The 21949-nt window shown below is 38.8% G+C and overlaps 1 protein-coding gene across 1 annotated transcript in view; it reads right to left on the reverse strand.

Moving 5' to 3' along the window:
* BMX (BMX non-receptor tyrosine kinase) overlaps positions 1-21397 on the reverse strand; it is a 27383-nt gene extending 5986 nt beyond the window's left edge. The window contains exons 1-14 of the mRNA XM_009993839.1: positions 21260-21397; positions 20163-20267; positions 17626-17707; positions 15881-16000; positions 14414-14475; positions 9342-9520; positions 6828-6890; positions 5796-5855; positions 4702-4756; positions 3203-3282; positions 2452-2579; positions 1979-2053; positions 1065-1236; positions 1-183 (exon numbers count right to left, since the gene is read on the reverse strand). The exon at positions 1-183 is cut by the window's left edge and continues 31 nt beyond it. Of these exons, the coding sequence (XP_009992141.1) occupies positions 1-183; positions 1065-1236; positions 1979-2053; positions 2452-2579; positions 3203-3282; positions 4702-4756; positions 5796-5855; positions 6828-6890; positions 9342-9520; positions 14414-14475; positions 15881-16000; positions 17626-17707; positions 20163-20267; positions 21260-21397 (1502 nt within the window). The remainder of the gene's footprint in view (positions 184-1064; positions 1237-1978; positions 2054-2451; positions 2580-3202; positions 3283-4701; positions 4757-5795; positions 5856-6827; positions 6891-9341; positions 9521-14413; positions 14476-15880; positions 16001-17625; positions 17708-20162; positions 20268-21259) is intronic.
* Positions 21398-21949: the final 552 nt, after the last annotated feature.

A 21949-nucleotide genomic window follows, 5' to 3' on the forward strand; every position in this document is an offset into this window, starting at 1 on the left:
AATGCCATAGCATCACAAACATCATAACATATTTCCAGAAGCTGAAGGGGTTGTAGTTCCTTCCCATGACTCCTTATGTAGTTAAGCAAACAACCATTAGGCATGTATTCTGTCACTAGATAGATGGGACATGATTTTGAGCATACACCATACAGTCTAACAAGTTTGGGATGATTAAGTCTCCTGAAAAAGTTAAAACCAAAACAATAAAAAACTAAATTAAGATTATTGTGCATTTCTGTAAGTTTTGTTCTTTAAATATTAATACAAAATGCAGAAAAAAATAAAATATACAAAATGTAAACTGTATCAAGTCAATTTTAGACTTCAATTATGCATTTTCAAGAAGAACTGAGTGTCCTCATGATTACTGTGAAACTGAGTATTGAAGAAAAAGCAACTCCATAGTAAAAATCTAAAAGGAGGACAAAAGTACAACATTATTGGTGGGAGAAAATAGAACTGAGTTGGTCAGGTAGACCTTAGACATTACGGTTTTCTACTAAAAACCTGCTGCAAAATTTTCATGTTGAGAATTCTGACCATAACAGACAGTTAACTGAGAGGAATATAATGCATTCCTTCAAAATATGAGTTATATTAAGTATTTGTGTGCTTCATTTACCATCTCATGGAATTTCAGAGAAAATTCTATCATCTTCAGAGTCAGAGCCTAAAACTTCAAGTCTCATGTTCATATTTCTGGCATTTTTCAGTTATTGATCTGTCCCTCATTGCTACTTGCAGGATGGCAGGAACAGCTCTCTACCTATTACCATATAAATACTAATGAAGCAGAGTTTTAAGTGACATGTATGAAACCTCTGAAGTTGTGGAAGAGATGTTCATTAAAAATTTTGTAGATGGCCATATCAATCTTTGTGAAGTTCTTTTCATAAGACTTAAAATACCCTATATAGCTACCTATGTAGCTTGTGCCTAAAGTACTACACACTGAATTCTATTTTTAAGAAGAAATTATCTCTCCTGTGTGTGCTATACATTACTGATTAATGCTTGCAGAGATCATTATTTCCAAATAATTAAGCAATGCCAGAGCTTACATCATGGTCTGAGCTTCTTCTATTAATTCATCTTCTGACATTGCTCCCTCTTTGATCATCTTTATGGCCACATCATATTGTCCCTTCCACTTTCCCAGATGCACCATTCCAAACTGACCACTACCCAGCTCTCTCAACAGGACAATTTCTTCTCGCTTCATCTCCCAGACTCCTAGGGGGATAAAAGAAATTACTTTAGAAAAAACCCCAGCCAAATAAAAAAAAAGCCCAGAAAAATTAAAACATTATATCCCTTACCTGTAATGCTGTAATTTTACTCAGGAGTGCTGCAGAACCATGCAGCACTGAAGCAACATACCTGTATCTCAGCTTTATGTGTGAGTTATGGAAGGAGATTACACTTCCTACAAGGGTTGCTTGCTACTGCTTAGATTTAAGCCTTATAAATGGATTTGGGAAAGATTTACGCAGCAAATTATGATAGATTTTCATGTAGGAGACTGGTGAACAAGTATTACCCTGCCAGCTAATGTGGTAAAGGCAAAACATGAACATGACTCAGATGTGCTCAGGAAGGAAGTAGCAAGGTCTTGCACAGTTGATATAACACCTGACATAAAATGCTTTAAAAAAGGCACAACATAAAAGTTGATATGAAATTCCTTTGCATTCATGTTGCTCTGGATGTAGACTAGATACAGTTGCAGGAAAGGATACCTTACTGTCTCAATGCTACACTGGACAATTGGAAAATGCAGAAGGTGCTATTGACAGAAAAAACACCCTTCCCAAATTCTCTCATTGCCTCCTCAATGGACAAGCAGAAATGGCCAGCAAGCAAAGATTCTGTGATCTCCTGCAAGCTTGAAAGCAGTAAGAGCTATAATTTTCTAGTTATTCTTTTCTTGGTGGCCAAGACTGACATCAGTTTCAAAAAGGAGTTATCTTCATACCATATCCTAATGAAGCTGTGGATGGTACTTTATTTACTTGTGTAGAAACTGCGTGTCGGAGCCTTGTCACCATACCTGCAAAGAAAACTTGTTAAAGGTGACAATATATACATGAGTCTTTTGAAATCAAGGTAAATACAGGGAAACTAATACCTCCCTATCCCTGTCATATTACAGCCATCCAGGTAATGGCAGATATTCAATATTCAGCAGCTGCTGTATCACTTCCCAAGACTGACCATTTTCTGTGCTCCGTCCAGCGGAAGTCGAGCAAGAAGAGGTAGTACAATCCCAAAAAGCACTTCATAGCAAAGGACAGCAGCTCTATTGTGAATATGTTAATTCTAACCAAACTCTCCCAAAAGATGTTTCAATATTTAGAGTATTCAGCATTGGAAGAGATTCATCATCATGCTGAGAAATCCAGAAGCCTAAGCCAAAACCAATCAAGTAGAAAGAACATATAGGATTACCGGCCGAGTTGTGTTGATGGTAGTGTATAAGCTTGGGAATTGATTCAAAACAGTAACTTTCAGCAAGGTAATATTTGCTCTCAGATGTTTTGTGCACATGGTAATGTTTGACTGTTCCTTTTTTGCTTCTGAAAAATATCACAAAGTGCAGTACATGTCAAAGCCTTGCAAAACGCCTTCCAGCCCATCTGTTAACATGAGTAAGCTGCGGAACGAACTGCAACACTCCAACCAGCCAAGCAACAAAATATGTAGACGTCACCTGGAAGACTGTTATACTTGCCTCCTTTCCCTCCCTTCACTCCTTCTGGCAATGTAGTACGGGCTCCTAGATCATTGGAGTCTTCTGTTGCATATGCTAATGTAGGCTGATGGTTAGTACTTGTCCCCCAACAGCTAATCTAGAGCAAAAGACCTTCATATAGTGCCCTTGAGATGGTTCTACAACTGATTTTGTACATCTTTCCAATCCTGTCCCACTTCCCTTCACTCTGTCTCTCATTCTTGACACACTGCTATTCCCCTAGGTTATGTGCATGTTACATGTCTATGTTTAGATGAGACAATTCTGGACCTCCATGCACCCTTTCAGGGAGCCACTGTCATGTATGGATTCAAATACATGATATGACCTGAATGTGCCTGAGGTTCACCTTTAAGACAACATAAAGACTTTGTTGTTGGTCAGTCACACCACACAGCATGCCCATTGCACACTCATAGAAATAATACACGTTCTTTAGATACTCACTCAGAAACCTTGCTGAACACAGACACAGTGTACTTCCCTGCTTGAGTAGATTTACGAACCATAAACGCACCTTCTTTCCCCTAATTAAAGGAAAATCAAATAAATGTTACAAGGAACAATGAGGTTGGGATTAATTTCAATGAACTTCAGGCTTTCACACTGTAATGTCTGCAAAGGAGAGAAGGATATGTGACTCATATGACCTTCTTTAAGGATTACAGTAGGACAAAATTAATTATTAATTAACCCCATCTCCTTCCTCATGTCCCCTCCAGAGGCAGTACACATTATAAGACCAAAACATTGTCCCATACATCCCATAAGAGCTCTATCCACCAAACACAGTTTCTTTTCATAATGTATTAGACTGATGCATTTTCTGTTGTCAAAGTATTTCTGAATTACTGATTAAGTGGAAAGATTTTCACTGCATCATTATATTTGGACTGTTTTCAGTCTTTATGTGGTACTCCAGTACTAACTTTCACTACCCACTTTCATTTTTGTTAATGGTTTACCATAATGGGCTGGAAATTCAGAGTTCATTTAACAACAACACGTCCAACATTCTAGGAATGCTATTGCAGGGAGGAAAGAAGACTTCTAGAACCTCACATGCAGGACAAGGTTCATTGTTGTGAAGTTCAAAGGAATGTTCATGACCTCTTAAGTGTAACTGTTGTCAGGAGTACCCAGCACCTTTTGGGAATGGGACATTACTGCCTTTCTCCAGTGATTTGTCACAGTTGAATTTCATTCCTGAACCCATGGTGCAGATCTAAGGGAAAGGACACTGAACCAAGGTTCCCAAAGGGTCAGGTCATATCAGATTTGTAAGTGGCTGAGTATCAACCAGACTAGCTGTGCAAAAGCAGCAGACCACAAGAGGAAAACTTGTTTGCACAACACTCAAGTGCAGAGCATGGCTGAGCCTGGTTCTCCTCCAGAAAGCTACATGGACAAGTCCTTCTGCAGCTGTCTGCTGCAAAGACTTGTGTCTCTGACTAGTCCTCTGGTGCTCTTCATCCTTGCTCCTCATCAGCCACATCCAGCCAATCCTCAGTGGGCATAGCACTGAGTTTGCTCAGGTTTGTTTGTTTGTCAGGGTGAACTTCTTTTACAAAATGGTGTATATTAAAACCATCATAGTGGATTCCTCTAGACTGACCTGTGGAAAGAGCCACACTGGAGCAAACAATAAAGGGCTAGAGGTAAAAGCAGGAAGCAGAGCTTTGAGGGGAAATGCACTCAGTGTGGCTTAGTTCCAAGTGTATTTTAGAGGTCCATCATTTGTTCATTTGTGTAGAAAAGTCATTAGTGCATCCAGGCATTTTTTGAGATCTCTTTATCGATACCAAGTTAACATGAGTTTCTAGCACTCTGCAATATTACAGTATTTGAAGAGCATCAGCATCCTCTAGCTACACAGCATAGCAAAGACAACAGCCAGAAACATTTCCATGGTTGCTCATATGCAAACAATAAAGGATATGTAGGACCTTCTGACGAAGGAGCTGCTCACACTGGGCACGGGAAGTATTACTAGCATACCAACTGCAAAGAGAAATATTTGGCTTATTATTTACAGGCTAATTTCTGATAAGGGCATAGCAGACATGAAAAACAAGAAGCATTCAAAATATTTTCAAAACTGCTTTTAAAAGCCAGAGAGTAGACTTGTGACTTCTCCTGCATGTGTGAATTTAGGCCATGAGATAAAAGGGAAACCACTAGTTCCCATCTGCTTCCTCTCATCCATCTAGTGGGACTCCTGAAATATCTGTGCCTACTCAGTGACTGACTTTTTATAGCAAAACCTTAGAGGAGAATCCTGGTGCTCTAATGCTCTGCCAGAAGTAGTTTGCTCTGTCTCCTGCAGGTCATGACATAGCTGTCTCCCTAAAAGTTAGGAAGTGCATAATTATCCTCTGATCTTGAACCTTCTGGTTGTCATAATATTTAAGGATTAAGTAAACTGGGAGATCCTAAATGGAGGAAAAAAAACCAACATGGTATGCCAGGTCAGTTCAGGGACCTCCATGAATCTGTTTTTAATAACATTTTACTTTTGTCATCAAATCACAGAATGGTTTGAGTTGGAAGAGACCTTCAAGATTATTTAGTTCCAAACCCCATGCCCACATGGGCAGAGACACCTCCCACTAGATCAGGTTGCTCCAAGCCCCATCCAACATGGCCTTGAACATTGCCAGGGAGGGGCAGCCACAGCTTCCCTGGACAATCTGTGCCAGTGTCTCACCTCCCTCACAGGGAAGAAATTCTTCCTGATGTTTAACCTGAATCTACTCTTGTCCAGTTTAAAGTTATTACCCCTTATCTGATTGCTAGCATCTCTTGATTGGATTACCAGACTGATTTGCCTAAATGTTTTTGTTTTTTTTTTGTCTGGAAGCAAATATATTTGTGCCTTTGGAAGTCTAAGTGCTGATTATATATCTATAATTGTTATGAGTATTACAACAGCCATATGTAGGATACCACTGCTCTGGGTATAGTAGACAAGTAAAGTGGAAAGCCAATCTCTACTCAAAGAATCTCTTGGTTCTCCTGAAGACATATTCTGTATACTCACTCATACTTTGCAATACTCTGCTCTTCTGCCAAAGCCTGTTCAGTGACATTGGAGTTTTCACTGCAAAGGAAAAGAAAATGCTGAAATTGTGTAAGATATCTTCCTTGGGTTTAAAGTAATATCATATGTATTTTTGAGTAGTTATATCATGGTCTAAGGTGAATATTGCAAGAAGTTGAGACATACTTAATTGTCTGGATTTTTTAATGACTTACAGAGCTTTTCCCCTTCCCTGTGTTGAAAAGCCAAATATTCTCTGTACATGCTGTGATAGGTAATGAAACTACACATTCCTCCAGTGACTTCATGAAGAGATTTCATCTACTTTTTCAAAATTTACGTGGAAGATTTCCAAAACTGCACAACCCTCGACTTCTCAAATAAATGTTTGTAGCATAACAGACAACAGAAGGTGTTCATGTGGAAGAAATAGACACCTTTAAAGCAAGCTCTTGTGCAGGAATAATTATTCTTATTTATGCTGCCTTTTACAAGATACTGTAAGAGTAGAGTTTGTTTTAAAGGAAACCTCTGAATCTTGTCTAGTATGGTTTACTATGAGACAATCTTCTATGTTTCAGATTTTTGTTCAAATACTTAGGCATACTTTTAATGCTTATGTCATGCCATCCTTACTGAAAAGGACAAAGATGGGTGTGATGTCTCACTTTGGCAGACCTGGATTCCCTTTGCCCTGTGCAGAACTATTCATGTAAATACAAAGGCACGAGAGTGATCGCAAGGCTGATTTAATGCTGAAATAACAGTACAAAGATTGAAATCCCAGCATCACTGAAGTCAGTGGCAAAACCCCCATTGATTTAAATGAAACCAGGATTTTCAACTGATGTTTTTTGCATGAATGTATGAATCAAGAAGACAAATTGTATCTGTTTCTATACCTTTCAGGAAACTTTATGCTTAGTACTCAGAGAGTTATTTAAAAGAAAAATATTCTAGAATTATTGCCTAATCTTTACTAGAATGGGTGAGGAAAACACTTAAGCAGTGGACAGCTGCATATTGATTCACCTTGGCTCATCATCATTCAGAGATAACTTTTTCAAGTAAGTGCTCGGTACGAAACCTTCATTCCTGCAAAATAAACAGTTCACAGCTTAGCTATCATACATGACTGCATCTTAAATTTGGTCACTTAAAATAGGAAAAGGGATTAATCAGACAGTCACTTTTTAGAATGTCACTAACAAAAATGCTCATGGTTAAAACATAACTGCTTTTACTTACCAGGTAGAAAAATATAGTAGTAATTTATTCTGGAAAATTGCATTTCAGTGAAGTATTCTTTTTGCTAGTTGTTGAAATGTCTTCTTCCTCATGTGGAAGGTTGGAGCAGCTGCTCAACAATTTCATCACATGCTATCTCAGTTGCTGTGATGGAGGATTCCAGTGACTAATGGGAACTAGCAGAATATGCCAGGTTGAACACAGAAAGTCACTAGATAGGCTCAGAACTCTTCCCGACTCAATGCCAGATGTAATTGAGAAGATAAGCTAAGTGAATATGGGCTGCTGTGCTACCACTTAAAGCAGCTGGCATCATGGCATGATGGACCTAAGTTATGGGAGCAACAGGCATTGGTATTTATAAGGGACTGTGCTGGATGTTGTACCCATCAGAAAAATAAATAGAGGGAGTAAACTGTATATTTGAAAACAGATGGGCACAGAAAGGAAGACTTTCTTTAACACAGATCTCAGTAGAGTAAGAGACTGCATGGAAACAGATGAAAAATTCCTGATGTTTTTTCCTGCTACATTAAAAAAAAAAAGATCTTAATATTTTTCAAGCGAAACGTAGAGATTTTGTTATGATGTAACTGTGACTTGTCCCTACAGAATCAATAATGCCAAAGTCTCAGTTTCTAAAGGGAAAGAAAAAAACTCTAAATGTCTCCCCTTTCTCTTGGTCTCCGTCTGTTCCTTCATTCATCTCAGAGCCCTCTACACAGGCTCTATTAGCAGAGCTGCCTGTACCATGAGCTTTTACAGAATGTTAGGGCTTGGAAGGGTCCTCTGAAGATCATTGAGTCCAAATAGCCATAAACAGTCCAATGAAAACATTCAAGAGCTTATCTCAGCTTACTAATTTATTATTGCCTTTGAGTTGCTGGGCTTGTGTGTTGCTTTCCTCATCCAGAACCATATGCCAATCCTGTGAGTTATAAAGTGCAGACACTTTCCCTTGAGTTAAGGTTTTTTGTTGGGTTTTTTTGCAGCTGTAAACTTAACTAGTGAATTATGAGTGAATCAAGGAATTTAATTCTGTTCCAAACCACTTTGGGCATCCCTTAGCTCAAAAAATTCTGCATTTTCACATTTCTGTCAAGTACATAAAATCAAACTCAGCTACTGTCCATCATGAGACAGACAAGGAATCTTATCTCTTCCAAGCAGCTCCTGTTTGTTGTGTTGCTTTTGTCTCCAGTGCACTCCTAAGTTGTTTTTCATTTAATAACTTGGGAAGAGATGCTTTTTTCTGCCCCAGCTGGATATTAATGAAAAGATACTTTATTTTCAGTTGCTGAAGAGGATTCTTCCACTTGTGAACCTCAAAGACCATAATTAAAGCCTGTGCAGGATAAGGATGCTCTATCTTTGTAGAATAGTATTACTAAAGCTGGGGAGAGACTGAAGTGTTAAGCAATTCATGCCTTAGTAGTTTTTATTGGTGTCCTGTGTTGTCACTGCTATTTTAATAGAATCACAGACTGGTTTGGGTTGGAAGGGACCTAAAAGATCGACTAGTTCCAACTCCCTTGCATGGGCAGGGGCACCTTCCATTAGGCCAGGTTCCTTGAAGCCCCAGCCAACCTCGCCTTGAGCACTTCCAGGGATGGGGCATCCACCATCTCTCCAGGCAACCTGTGCCAGCATCTCACCACTCTCACAGCAAAGATTTTCTTCCTAATGTCTAACCTAAATCTACCCTCTTCCAGCTTAAAGTAATTCCTTCTCACCCTATCATTACATGCCCTTGTAAAAAACCCCTCCGCAGCTTTCCTGTAGCCCCTTCAGGTACTGGAAAGTCACTATGAACTCCTCTTGGAGCCTTCTCCTCTTCAAGCTGAACTGCTCCAACTCTCTCAGCCTGTCTTCATAGGAGGGGTGCATTAGTAATTGTAATAACAATGATGTGCATAGGAGAGAGGCAGCATTTTTCAGGAGTTTTTTTTATCTTTTTCTTCACTTAAGCTAAATATTTGGGAAAAGAAATTGATAGCTTCTGTGTAACAAGCTCTTCTTCAGGCACATACAAAAATCAAGGCCACGAGATACTGTTCTGAGCTAGTATAGTAGGCAGTGACTGTTGTAAATCTTACCCTACCTGGCAGCCAAGAGTGGTAATGAAAATGGAGTTGTACAGAAGACAATGAGGCTTCTAGAGCAATGTTTGAAAGCTACTAAGGTTCTTCTGACATAGATCCTGAAAGGTAACAGCACAGCTTGCATTGTTGCCTGTGAAGATGAGATCAGTGGAAGACCATGGGACATAGAAAAAAGTCTTCTGCAGGTCATACTCACCCTTCCAAATCCTGTACTTTCCAACAGTCAGAGTCTCCCTCTTGCACTACATAGTATTTATGGCTTCTGACAAGCCGGATGGCTGAATTTCCTTCAGGTTCATAGTTGCATTGGGCTACAGCCATATTCCAGGCTGACTTGTCTGGTGACAGCACCTGAGGCAAGCTTCTCTGCTTCCTCTTTTGAAGGCAGAGAAAATAAAATTAGGATATGCAGCAAAGGGTACAGTAAGAAATAGCATGGCATGTACATGATCACTTATATCTTCAACATGTATAATGATATCAGGCAAATTAATCAAAGCTAAGAAGAGCAACATCTTTCTTATCCATTTAGAAGCACAGCCCAGTTACTGTTGTCCATATCTGTAAGACAGGTGAGAACAGAAGCAAGTTCCATGATAATGTCACCATGACGCACAACAGGAATTAATCTTTGTTACTACAGATCACTGAAAGGAAAAAACTATGCTAATTCCAAATAGTTCCCTCTTATTTTTATATTTTTTTAAGATGTTGCATTGATGTTTCTCTGTTAAGCATGCTGGGTGTAAGGAATCTCACTCATTTGTGTCTAACTTTCCCTGTGCAGAGTTAAACAGGTGTAGCTACTTAACTATGGGATTCATTTTACCTAGCTTTGACCTGTGTCTTCATGTGAAACGTGTCATCCTACAGAAGTGTCTACCTCTCATCACTGCTTGTTGAGGAGGTCTTCACAAATGACATGGATGAGAGGCCTGGCATTAAAATTAGGTGGTATTGGTCAAATCATGCAAAAGACGATCTAAAATTAAGACACTGAAACGCACTTTAAAAATCAGGGAAATGTCATAACTGAGAAAAACCAGACATCACGATTCTTAAAAACAGAGAAAACTACACTTAAAACACCAACAGCAACAGATGAGCAAAAATAAGAAAGACTTAAGGCTTCCAAATGCCACCACTGTACTGCAATGCCAGGGAAGAATGCCAAGTGTCTTGAAGCAGGTTGTGATTCCTTTAAATCAATTCCAAGTGACCATGACATTGTATGTTTGCTTGTTTTCTCTTTACTGACATTTCTTTGCTTAATTTAAACAAGGAGAAATCAAAGAGCCAATTGAGTGCCTGATTGAGTCCACTGAACCAGAACACACACAAGATCACTTCCTGCAAACACACAAAGTCTCAATCTGATCTCACTGAGCTGTATTGGAGATACTCATTATTTAAAGAGGTATCCCTCACAGCAAATCCTCTTCATTTGACTAGAAGGAGGTCTGTTACTCATCAAGAACTACTACTTGAACTTGGTAAGGATGGCTCCTGTCAGTCATATCTGACTTTGGTTGAAATTAACTAATAGCTTGAGGGCCTCTGTTAGGCAGACTCGACTGCCTGTTTCCCTTGTGGAATAATCACCCAGCTGAAGTTGCCTACTCATAGAGAAATTATAATACAAACATTAAACTGTTTTATCTTTGAATCATTTAGCAAAGTTACAGCCAGCTGATAGTCAGTAAATGTGTTTATGAGTTGATGTGCACCTCTGACATTTGGCCTTGGTAATGTTTGGAGATTTTTGGATTTCCTGTGTTTTGCTTCTGAAATGATCAGTGGGTCATCCTGTGATGGAGTTTTCATCTTCTTGTGTGAACAGAAGAAATTGTAAAGCACTGGCAAGACTAAATGATATAAAGAATTATTATGACAGAAATTAGTTTATCTTTGTCCAAACTGCCATGGAAAAGAGTCAGCCAAAGATGAGCACATCAGGTCTGTTGCAATATTCTGGATGGGCCTCATCTGTAACTTGGTGCAGATTAATGTCATGATTTGTGTCCATATACACAGCTTTAAATTTCCAGCACTGAAAGCTCCAGGGCATTTCCTAACAGTAACTGCATGGATCTGTGTTTCCTCTGTGATGGCAGTGATATTATTGTGGTTTTCATATCAATAAGTCTGACTCTGTCATCCAGAGTAGGTGACAGTGTAAGATTCAGCTGCAATGTGGGGAGTGGTTACTACCTGCAGAACTGTACCTCTCTTCACAGCTGGAAGTATGGGCTGTATCACCTCAGCTTCCATCAAACTTGTCCAATACATATTCATCAGAAGATATGTGTGTGAACTTAGTGGAGTACATGTGACCTACTGCAATATTGGTCAGACGTGCATCGACCATTTCCATTGCAAAGACAATGTATGGCAGGCAGCAGTAGAAGTGAAAGTGTTTCTCAGAGAGGAACCTCCTGCTTCCTGCTGTTATTAAGCACAGGGGAAGTGCCCACTGGTTCCCATTAAGGGATCTCAGTGCCCATTACTCCTTGTAATGGCATCACTCTTTAGGAGTCAGTCCCTCTGTGGGAGAGTAGAGGTATAATGCTGAACTAATGAAATGGACAGAGACATCAAGCATGCAGGATGTAAGCATCATGCTTCATGCAAAATGCAATGCCTCTGGTCAGTTTTGCCTACATGAATAAATAATGGTCCTTTGGGAAGAAGACAAGGAAGCAAGACTTGCAGAGGCTGGATAGGAGAGGGACATGAACTGAGAGGCAGGTGTAAGGAATGCAGAAGGTACAGTGGCACCTCTGATGATCAAACTGAAGAGATGAGAAGGCAAAGTAAAAATGTGCTGTGAACTTATAGGAGCAGCTCTGTGATTGCATAAGGACTGTTCCTCACCATGAGAAGTCGGTATTAGCTTTCTTAACCTGGTTATATCACATGCCTTGGGAAAATGAAGTTCCAGCCAGATGTGGTAGTTATTATATCTGCATTTACTGAAACCGTTTTAGAAGTATCCAGCTGAAAAATGTCATGTTCCTGCTTCTTAAATTTCCCTTTCAAAATATCCTCTCTGAACTCAAGCAGATAATAAAAATAAATCATAAAGGCCCAGCAGAAACCAACATGTCTAGCAGTAGATTTGCATGACTGATGATCTCTCCAGATAGACAAAGCATATCCTGATGGAAGCCAGGCAGAGCAGACCATGGTATTCAAAACAAGCTATGTTGCTGTGTGTTCACAATGGTATAACTTTCAACTCTCATTGTCAGAAAAAAATATGTCAAAAACTTCTTTGTTCACAGCTTCTTTCTAAACCATTTTTTTCTTTCTTTTTCTTCTTCTTTTTTTTTTTTTTTTTTTTCTCTTTCTTCTTTTTCTTTCTTAAGGCTCTCTCTTACAGCTCTTCTGATTTTATCTTCCGTCTCTTGATAATATTTGTGTTTCTCAAAGCCCTGGCTGTTCATGTCCACTGCACACATAAAAATTCCAACTTTTGTTATGTTTTCTTTAAGTTGCTTTCTGATTAACAGAGAGAAGCTAGGAAATAGACCCAGACTGTATTCTAAAGATACAGAAGATAAATAAAATAAAGCAGGTAATACATGTTTCATGATTTGAAAATCAATTTGGTTTAATTTTGAGGAGGCTGTGTGAATACACACTGAGATCATACTGTTAGTCCTTTTGTTTAAGAGATAAAAACATCATAACTTAAGCCACACTAGTCTCTTCTATTCTTCTGTCAATGTTGTCTCCTTCCCACCTACAAACCACAATAATTAAGCTGGGCAGTAAAATTAAAGTCGAAGATAGGACTGTTGCCCTTGTATTCGTACAGAAGGAGATAGATGAGGAAATAAGCATAGAAGCATATCTTCCAGTTTGCTCCTGTTCTTTACCCTGTCAACTGCTGAACTTCATCAAGCAACTGCTGTGTTAGGGGACTCAGGCTGAATAAAGCACAAGTAGTACTTTTTGTATCCAGGTTTCCTGTTTGCCTCTTTGGGTCTGTGAAAGCCTGCCTTTCTCAGATGGGTGACAAGGTCCAGTGGGTGCTTGGGGGATACCACACTCCTGGGTTTCTGTCTGATATAAATATTTAGGCATAAAGATCTCAGGTGCACATAAAGGGCTCAGGTGCACTTCCCAATTCATCAACCCAGAGGCTGCCTCTGTAAAGTTGAACCAAACAGACCTTCCTAGACAGGCATCTGTACTCCCGACTTAACCTCCGAGGAACGCGTATCTTAGGATTTGCCTGATATAAATGCAATTCATCCACCATTTCTCACTCACACAAAGCAGGTATATTTGTTCACATCCTTAGTTGCAATGCTTTCTCCAGTGCTATGAGCACCTTTTTATCTGGTGGAATTCTTAGTATATCTAGGAATGGGGACTTCCTGCAAACTAGAGAGCTAATTTTGATGGCATCCCCTAATCACACTAGAATGAACTGTATAAAGTAAAAGACATTGTTAAAAGAGCTGTAGCCACTACTAGGACCAGCATGTTAAAGTGACTGAACATGGCTGAGACTTAACCACTTTGCCATATGCAGGAGAGAGATGAGTCATAGAAACATAGACTCATCAAAGTTGGAAAAGATCTTCAAGATCATAAATTCCAACCGTCCACCCTACATCCCCTAACCACTAAACCATCTCCTGAAACAACACCTCCACCTGTTTTTTGAACACCTCCAGGGATGTTGCCTCCATCATCTCCCTGGGCAGCCTGTTCAAATGCCTCACCACTCTTCCTGTGAAGAATTTTTTCCTAATATCCAATATGAACTTCTCCTGGCACAACTTGACCCCATTTCTTCTTGTCCTATTGCTACGCACTGGGGAGAAGAGGCCAACACCCACCTCACTACAACCTCCTCTCAGGTAGTTGTAGAGAGCAATGAGGTCTCCCCTTAGCCTCTGCTTCTCCAGGCTGAACAGCTCCAGCTCCCCAAGCTACTCCTTATAAGACTTGTTCTCCAGACCCCTAATCAGCCTCGTTGCCCTTCTCTGCACCCTCTCCAGCACCTCAATGTCCTTCCTATACTGCAGTGCCCAAAACTGCACACAGTGCTCGAGGTGCAGTCTTTCAAAGTCCTTCCCTACGAGGAGGGAAGTCCTTCCAAAGTCCTTCCCTGGAGCTGCATGGCAGATTAGAGGTCTACAACAGCCTCTAGTGAGTGGCTGTTTGTATTTCTCCATCCCATCTCACAGTCCTCTCTACCAGCTGGCTGCTACTTCTTTCCTTGTAGCCAGATACTCAAATGTTTTCACCTACCAGTGTCTGAGGAACCAGAGGCAGTGGTTTCACAAACCCAGTTGTACAACACAGAGTCACATCTAGAAGAGAGGGAGAATTAAAGAGAAAAAACATGAACACTTTATCTCTCAAGGTTCTCTCATTAGCAGATCTATACAGCAACAGCATCATGACAGCTGACACTTCACTTCCCTGAGGTATCTACAAGCTTTAGCTGTTTTTTCCAACCTTCTCTTAATTCAAGCACCATCTCAATATCTTTTAAAAACCCACTATCCATTGTTTTAATCTATACCAAAACACAATTTCAGGGAAATTTGTGGTTGCATTTATCTCTCTGATTTTCCCTGTTTGTTTGTTTGTTTGGTTGGTTGATTGGTTTGTTTCTGCTTTCAGTGACACGTTATTTACAAGCCTGAGGCTGTCTGGAGTCACCATTGCACAGACAGTCTCCCTGTGCTCTGCACGTCTCTGTTAGCAACCTCAGGAGCTTAATTAGGAGCAAACTTAGAGTAGATACACCACATTATCCTGCATGCATTTTTAGCTCAAACATAAATGATGCATTTAATATACAAAAGCTTTCTTTTTAATTCTTCTCTTGACTAAGTTATCCATGACTAATAACGAGGTATTTCCTTGTCCTTGCAAAGGACTGGTGTTATTTGCTTTTGTAACAAGTGGTTTTGAAGCTAGATGAAGCTATTCAAATTACTCTTACAAATTGACTGACAACTCTTTATGTAATTTAGTGTTCCATAAGAGTGAAACCTGTATCAATAGTTGATAAGCCTATATAATTAATTCAAATTTTCAAAAGGCGATATCTGTTACAGGCAGTTTCAAAGATCTAAATCAGGTTCCTCACACCTGCATGTTTTGATTTAGCTTTCAATTTTAGGTTCATACTTTTAGATTATGACTGTAAATACTTATGACCAAGGTTTGATCGTGATTGAAATCAGTGAATCTAAACGTGTTTTATAATTCCAAATAATAAGGCCTTAAAAGGTCGAATCCCAAATACTCATTAATTTTTGTTCCCTCTCCCAAATGTTGCATTTCACTGTGAAGTATGTACACAGACATGAGGGAAGTAATCACTAGAAGGATCTTACATCGTGATCATAGAATCTTGGGATAATTTTTGTTGGAAAAGACCTTTGAGATCAACTCGTCCAACTGTTAAATACCACAATTTAACTGGAGATCTTAAAAATAAGGACACAAAGAATTACATCTGGTTTATTTTGTAGGTTAAAAAGTCACTAATTTTTTTTAATCAAACACAGCAGAAATAATTCAGTTAAAGTATAATCTACAAAGTATAGTATCTCTGATCTTAAAAGGAGCTTAGAACATATATGAAAAGGTATAAGTAGATTAGCTTTTTTGTGGATTGCACTACTTCAAATGTCCATGTGATTTGGCAACACTGTGAAAAGCATCAATAAGACTAAGCAACCAAATAAAAAAAAATATTACATTTATCCCAAATTGTACATCCAGGGGCTGCTTTACAGGTCTGGTTGCAACAGAGAAACTTCCCATTGGTGAAGAATCCTTCATGGTACTTGTTTAGCAAATCAGAATTGTCTTTAATTTCTGGAAAGCACAAAGCAACCAAAGAGAACATGACAAGCTGCAAAATGACAATATCCCTAAAGATCAACAGAGTCTGCTGTCCTAAACCATGGGACCACAGAGTGGTTACTGACTTACTTAGAGTTCAAACCAGATATCCTGCTCATATTTTAATTTCTATGATATATTCCTCTATGTAAACTCAAGTCTGAAATCCTTTCCCCCTAGCTACTTTTTTATTTGAGAAAGAAACCCTAGTGTCAAGGAGATACAGTACCAGCCAATGAAATACCCAAAGCCAAAACAGGATCCAACAACTATAATTCAAATTCATAGATCTTATAAAAGTTTAAGTATCGATACTAAAACTAATTCAAGTAAAACTTTTTCATACGTCAAAACACGTTGAGTATTTTCCTAAAACTTCCAATTCTAAGAATATTGTATTCACTGATACTCGATACATCATAGGACAAGTACAACCAAAATTTATCTGTTAAAATACAATTCCTATTTAAGCACATCAAAGGGGACCACAATAACAGAAATATTTCTTTTGTATCTGAAGCTCTGCTTTACCCTAGAAAAATAGCATTGGTAGTATCACTATGGTAGTGACGCATTAGTTCTGTAAGGTGTAATTGCAGTTTTGGTTTCAAAAGGCATCTAGAAGAAATGTAGAAGGCATAGAGTGAGACTTTAAAAACTGGTTGTATCAGGACAGGTTTTTAATTGTGCTGTGTACATCCAAGATGCCGAACACAAGAGAAAGCTGTGCAAGGATCAGAACCCCCTTTTGTGACAAGCACTTTTTATATACTTTTTAAAAGGCAATCAAATACTTGTTCTGTTATTTCTCTAATGAGCATTACAAGATACATCACTTATGCAACCTGACTCTTCACAAATCTTGTTTTAAAAAATCTTACTGAAAATGTTGGTTTCTAGAAGGCTCAGTATAGTGTGACGAAAGCTTCTGGTCTGCATTCTTCTTAACTTCCCTAAATTAATGGATGTACTCTCATTTTTGTGAATGCAAAAGGAGTCACAAACAGAAAGGTAGCTCATACACAGGTTTACAAGTAAAACTAGGGAGGATATTTGCAGCACACTGTAGATTGCCTATTTTTGTTCCTACAAAGGCCAGCAGGTGTGAGGGCTGCCCATTCAAATGTGAAGTTGTTACCTTCACTGGATTACACAGGGACAAAGTTTTCTGCTTACAACATACTTTTTCCTTGACCCTAATTTTGCTGCGTTGAAAAAAACAGAAATTTCCTTGAAAAAAGTGGGAAAATACAAAGGAAAAAGCACTGGCAGTGCTAGTTGTCAAAATGGCAGCTGTGCAGGGAAGCCTCTATTAATTTCCATCAGTAAATACTGAACATAGGAAGATTAAAAATTGCCTATGGAAAGTAATAATAAAAAGCTGTATTTTGGCTTATTTTTCACTGAAACCTTCAGCCTTTGAGATTTCTAATAATTTATTGAAAATACCATGCATTTTCACCATTTCAGTTGGAACTGAAGCATGAAGGACAGTAAAAACGGGTGACAAAGAGTAGCACAAAACAATGAGGCAGGAATATTTTCCTATCTCTCCTCATCTTATTTGAATCTTCCGGTACACAAAGGAAAAGTGTTACCTTTATGCAAAGCTGCAAGCCACTGCTCCCGGCTCTCTTCATTACTGGCATAGACATAGAGAAGTCCACCCTTGTAGACAATCTGGAAGAGGTTGGGAAAGCCAGCATGGTGAGAGTTTATGGCCTGACAGCTTCTTATTCCTCAGGAAGGAAAAGAAGGAAATGGGAACAAAAAGAATAGCCTTTGTGGACCCACATCAAACTCCTGCAACTTAGTAATGTTTCTCAGAGGTTACTTATTGCCATTTCATAAAAACACACAATAGCTGTATACTTCATTTAAATATAAATACAAATACGAAAAGTTACCTTAAAAAAAGATAAGGCACAGTTGCAGGAACAAGAGGCAACATCAACTGCTTCTTGATATTCCCATTTTCTATGTACAAACAGCTTTATAGCTGTCATGTAAACTCTTTCTTTGCACTTCAGGTTTTCCAGAGTCATCTTTCAGCTTCTGGTTTGTGTTACACAAGGCTCAATGAGGCCAGGAACTTGTCTCTCACAGCATCCAGTAAGAAATACTGAGGCAGAGTGTACCTTCAGAGCAGCTGTACAATGATCAGGGAGTCCTGATCCAAAGGTGATGTGTTTATGCTTAAAACTCTTTGAGAGGTATTTTTCTTTTGTGAATGTGTTCAATTGATTTTTTTATTGAAAAAACTAGTATCTACAACATCCTGCAGTAAGCACTCCTACAGCTTAGCTACACATGATGAACAATCAGCTGCTTTTGCTTGTTTTCAGCCTATCTTCTGTTAGCTTTATTTCCTGACTGTCTAATAGCTACTTACACCTGCTTGGCTTTTTGGATCATATTTAGAAGTGGGCTGACTGTGTGTTAAGTCAGGGTTTAATTTCCCTTGTGTACATTGCTTTTCAGGGATCTGCTCTGAATTTCAAATGCCACTTTGCTGCTTTTGTTTGTTTGACTGAAGAGCTGTTGCTATCAAAGGCTTATTCCCACTGGCAAGTATACATGACTGATCAATTTACTCCCTCTTTACTTACTTAAATGATGGAGACCTGTGAGATTTTCTCTTTAACATGTAATCCATGCAATCTATTACTCATTGTCAAGTCTCTCCTTTGACTCCTCATCAGTTTACCACATCTTTCTTCACATGCAGTCACCACATCCATATTGTCCTGGTGACCACATGAATGTCGAAACATATTGAGTGCTTTTACTGAGTATGTGTCTGCTTCTATGTTCAAGGATGCCTCTTTAGCCACAGCATTGCACTGGGAATTTACGTTCAGCTATCATGATCCCAAAGTCAAAGGATCACAGAATCACAGAATCATCATGGTTGGAAAAGACAGATCCCAAAGTCCAACCATCAACCCCTGAAAAAACAACAATAAACCAGAAGAAACCCACAACAAAACCAAAGAACACCCTGCTCACCAGAGCATGTCCTGAAGTGCCACGTCTACACTTATTTTAATACCTCCTGGGGTGGTGATTCAACCAGCTCACTGGGCAGCCTGACTACACTTTCAGTAAAGAAATTTTCCTAATATCTAATCTAAACCTCCCCTGGTGCAACTTCCTCTAGTCCTCTTTAAAGATACTGTTTCCAAGAACAGAGGCTCCCACCCTGCGACTGTAGCATATACCCTTACTCCAATCAACCATGTTATGCACTCCTGACATAAATACACTAATGTAACAGAATTGTGCCATTCAGTGCCACAACTGGGGGAGGGAGAAGGGAAATGAAGACCGGAATGACACCTAGGATCAAAAAGGCAGAGAAATGCTAAATGTCTCTTGTGAGGTTGCTCTTGGGCATGGCAAACACTGCAGGGTCATGAATTAGCACACTATTCAGCAAGCCTGTATTGACTGCAACGTCCTGATGCTTGCAGATATGCTGTTTGGCAGCTGCACTCCAGAAGGGTTTCTGTGGACACTTCTCACATGTGCATGTCCCACTGCCCATTGAATTGAGATTGATGAAGGCTATAGCAGGAACCTGAGCTAGGCAATTGTAAAAGAGGAAAGGAAGCAAATGTTAAGTTACAGTTTTCTTATTTCATTCCTGAACATGCATAATTCTTTGTGCAGCTTCATCTTCAGATACAAGGCTCAGCCTTGGATTTCCTGACTGTGGCATATTTGAATGGTAATTGGGCATTCAAGGGTCAGATCCTGCACTTGGTATCGAGGCAAAAAGAATAATATTAAAAAACGTAGAAAGACACAGGGAGAATTAAAATAATAATTTTAAGTGCTTAATTCTACTTTAAAACAAGTGAAAATCATACAGTGTATTGATATATAAAGTCCAGATAATAGAACTTTGAACATAAAAGAAACAAGACGTTATCTGAATTCTAACACAATTGATGAAATATATTTCAGCCAAGTCACAGCTTCAGTAATAGGGATTGATTTTCTGTTTGCTGTAAATATCAGTAACACTCAGCAATACCAGGTATCACCACTGAGGACAGGAACACTAAGTGTAGTCTTAGAATGACTGGCATATTTCACACAAAATGTAAGTGAAACAGATTTCATGGCTAACCTGAAATGGATATTGTCTTGCGGGAGGTGTTGCTTCCTCAAGATTCACTGTCTCAACACACCGGATTTTCTCAATCTCGATTGACCCCTTTTTTTTCCCTTTTTTCTGAGAAAGAAAAAACACAACAGTATTCTTGTTGGAAGAGACTGTACAACTTCATGTTTCAAGATGTATAAGCCATAATTTCAGGTTTGTTAAATTTTAAGAGAAAGGTAATAAAAAGCCTCCTTGGTACACTGCCTCCGTCTAATATATTGATCAAGTTCCTTTATAAGTCACAGAACACAGCCCTACATCTGGGAAAGCATCTGCTGCTGCTGCAGGAGTACTGGACAGGAGAGGGGACCAGGAGGAAAAGGGGAAGGAGGAATTAAGGGGAAAATACCTTAAGTACAAAGGAGAAGCCTAACTGTGACACTTGTAATTTTGTGAAGGCAGTGGGGAAGCCTGTGACACTTGTAATTTTGTGAAGGCAGTGGAGCTGCTTCTCACTGAGCTTCCCTGAAGTTTTGAAACAGGATGTAACTCACAGGAGGAGTCCAAATGTACAAAAAGAAAGAAAAATAAGTTGTCTGGGACATGTATTTGCATTCCTGATGGGAGATCTTCTGAGTGAAAAGCTATCCTTTTGAGATATACAGTCAATCCTCAGGAAACAAGGGTAGCTTAACCATCTGCTTTGCACAGCCAACGGATGAGATTCTGAACTAATTATGCATCATAAAACTAACTTCTGAAGTCAGTTATTTACATCACTTCCAAGGGAAGCCTGAACAAGGAAAACATCTCTATTTGAGACAATGTGTAAACATATGGCAATGTTATTTACTTGCTTAAATTCTTTTTGGAAGGACACAAACAGATGTTTAATGTTAAGTATGACTGTAAGAGTTGTTCTGAGTAGAGACACTCCTAAACAGGTGGCTAAATGTTTTCCTGAATTGAAACTAGGTTTTGAAACCCTATAATTCTACCCCATAAAAGTACACCTATTGTTCTAACACATAATGTCTAATCAAGTTTCACAGAAGAAAACCAGAGAACTAAGGTGACACTGAAAATCTTACCACAGTTTACTTAAAAAAAATATTTCTTACCCCTTTGCCATATGCATAATAAGAAAGGTTTGTTTTCGTCAGAACAAACAATCTTTTCTTGTAATTAATTGGTGATATTTTTTTCTTCTGTTGTGACTTCTTTAAAAGAACTTCTTCTAGAATTGTCTTCTTCTCCATTATACTTCCCTTAAAGAACATCATAATTAGCTTTATTACTGCTATTAATAAACATAAGAACACCAATTATAGAAACCGTAAAAGCAAATATATTAAGATCTATTGTCCTCTATATGTTTTATAAAACATTATAATAATGTATAGTTACAAAGCATGTGTTTAATACTGCTTAAACAAATGAAGCTGTTTATCTTATTCACTCAGTAAAAACAACCGTAGTATACAAAAACTAATCTCCAGATATACTGAAGTTCTAAACAAGGCATCTCTGTTACTTTATCATCTGAGGATCTCTCCTTTTACCCTTTCTGGCAAAGAGCACAGTCTGCTTTATGCAGAAATGTATTACATCTGCAGCATAACATGGAAGTCATTACAGCAGCAAAGAAACCAAAGAGAAAACCCTTCTATTTGTAGACCAAAAAAACATACCTAGTACTGACAAGTGTGTTCCCTGGACTGGAAATTTCCCACTTCTTTCTTTCAAATGAAGCAGTCAAAAAAGAAAAGAAAGAATCAAAAAGAAAATATCTTTTTCCACCACATGTATAT

This window comes from Chaetura pelagica, unplaced genomic scaffold, assembly GCF_000747805.2.
Source record: "Chaetura pelagica isolate M959 unplaced genomic scaffold, ChaPel_1.0 scaffold412, whole genome shotgun sequence".
In the NCBI taxonomy this organism is placed as follows: domain Eukaryota; kingdom Metazoa; phylum Chordata; class Aves; order Apodiformes; family Apodidae; genus Chaetura; species Chaetura pelagica.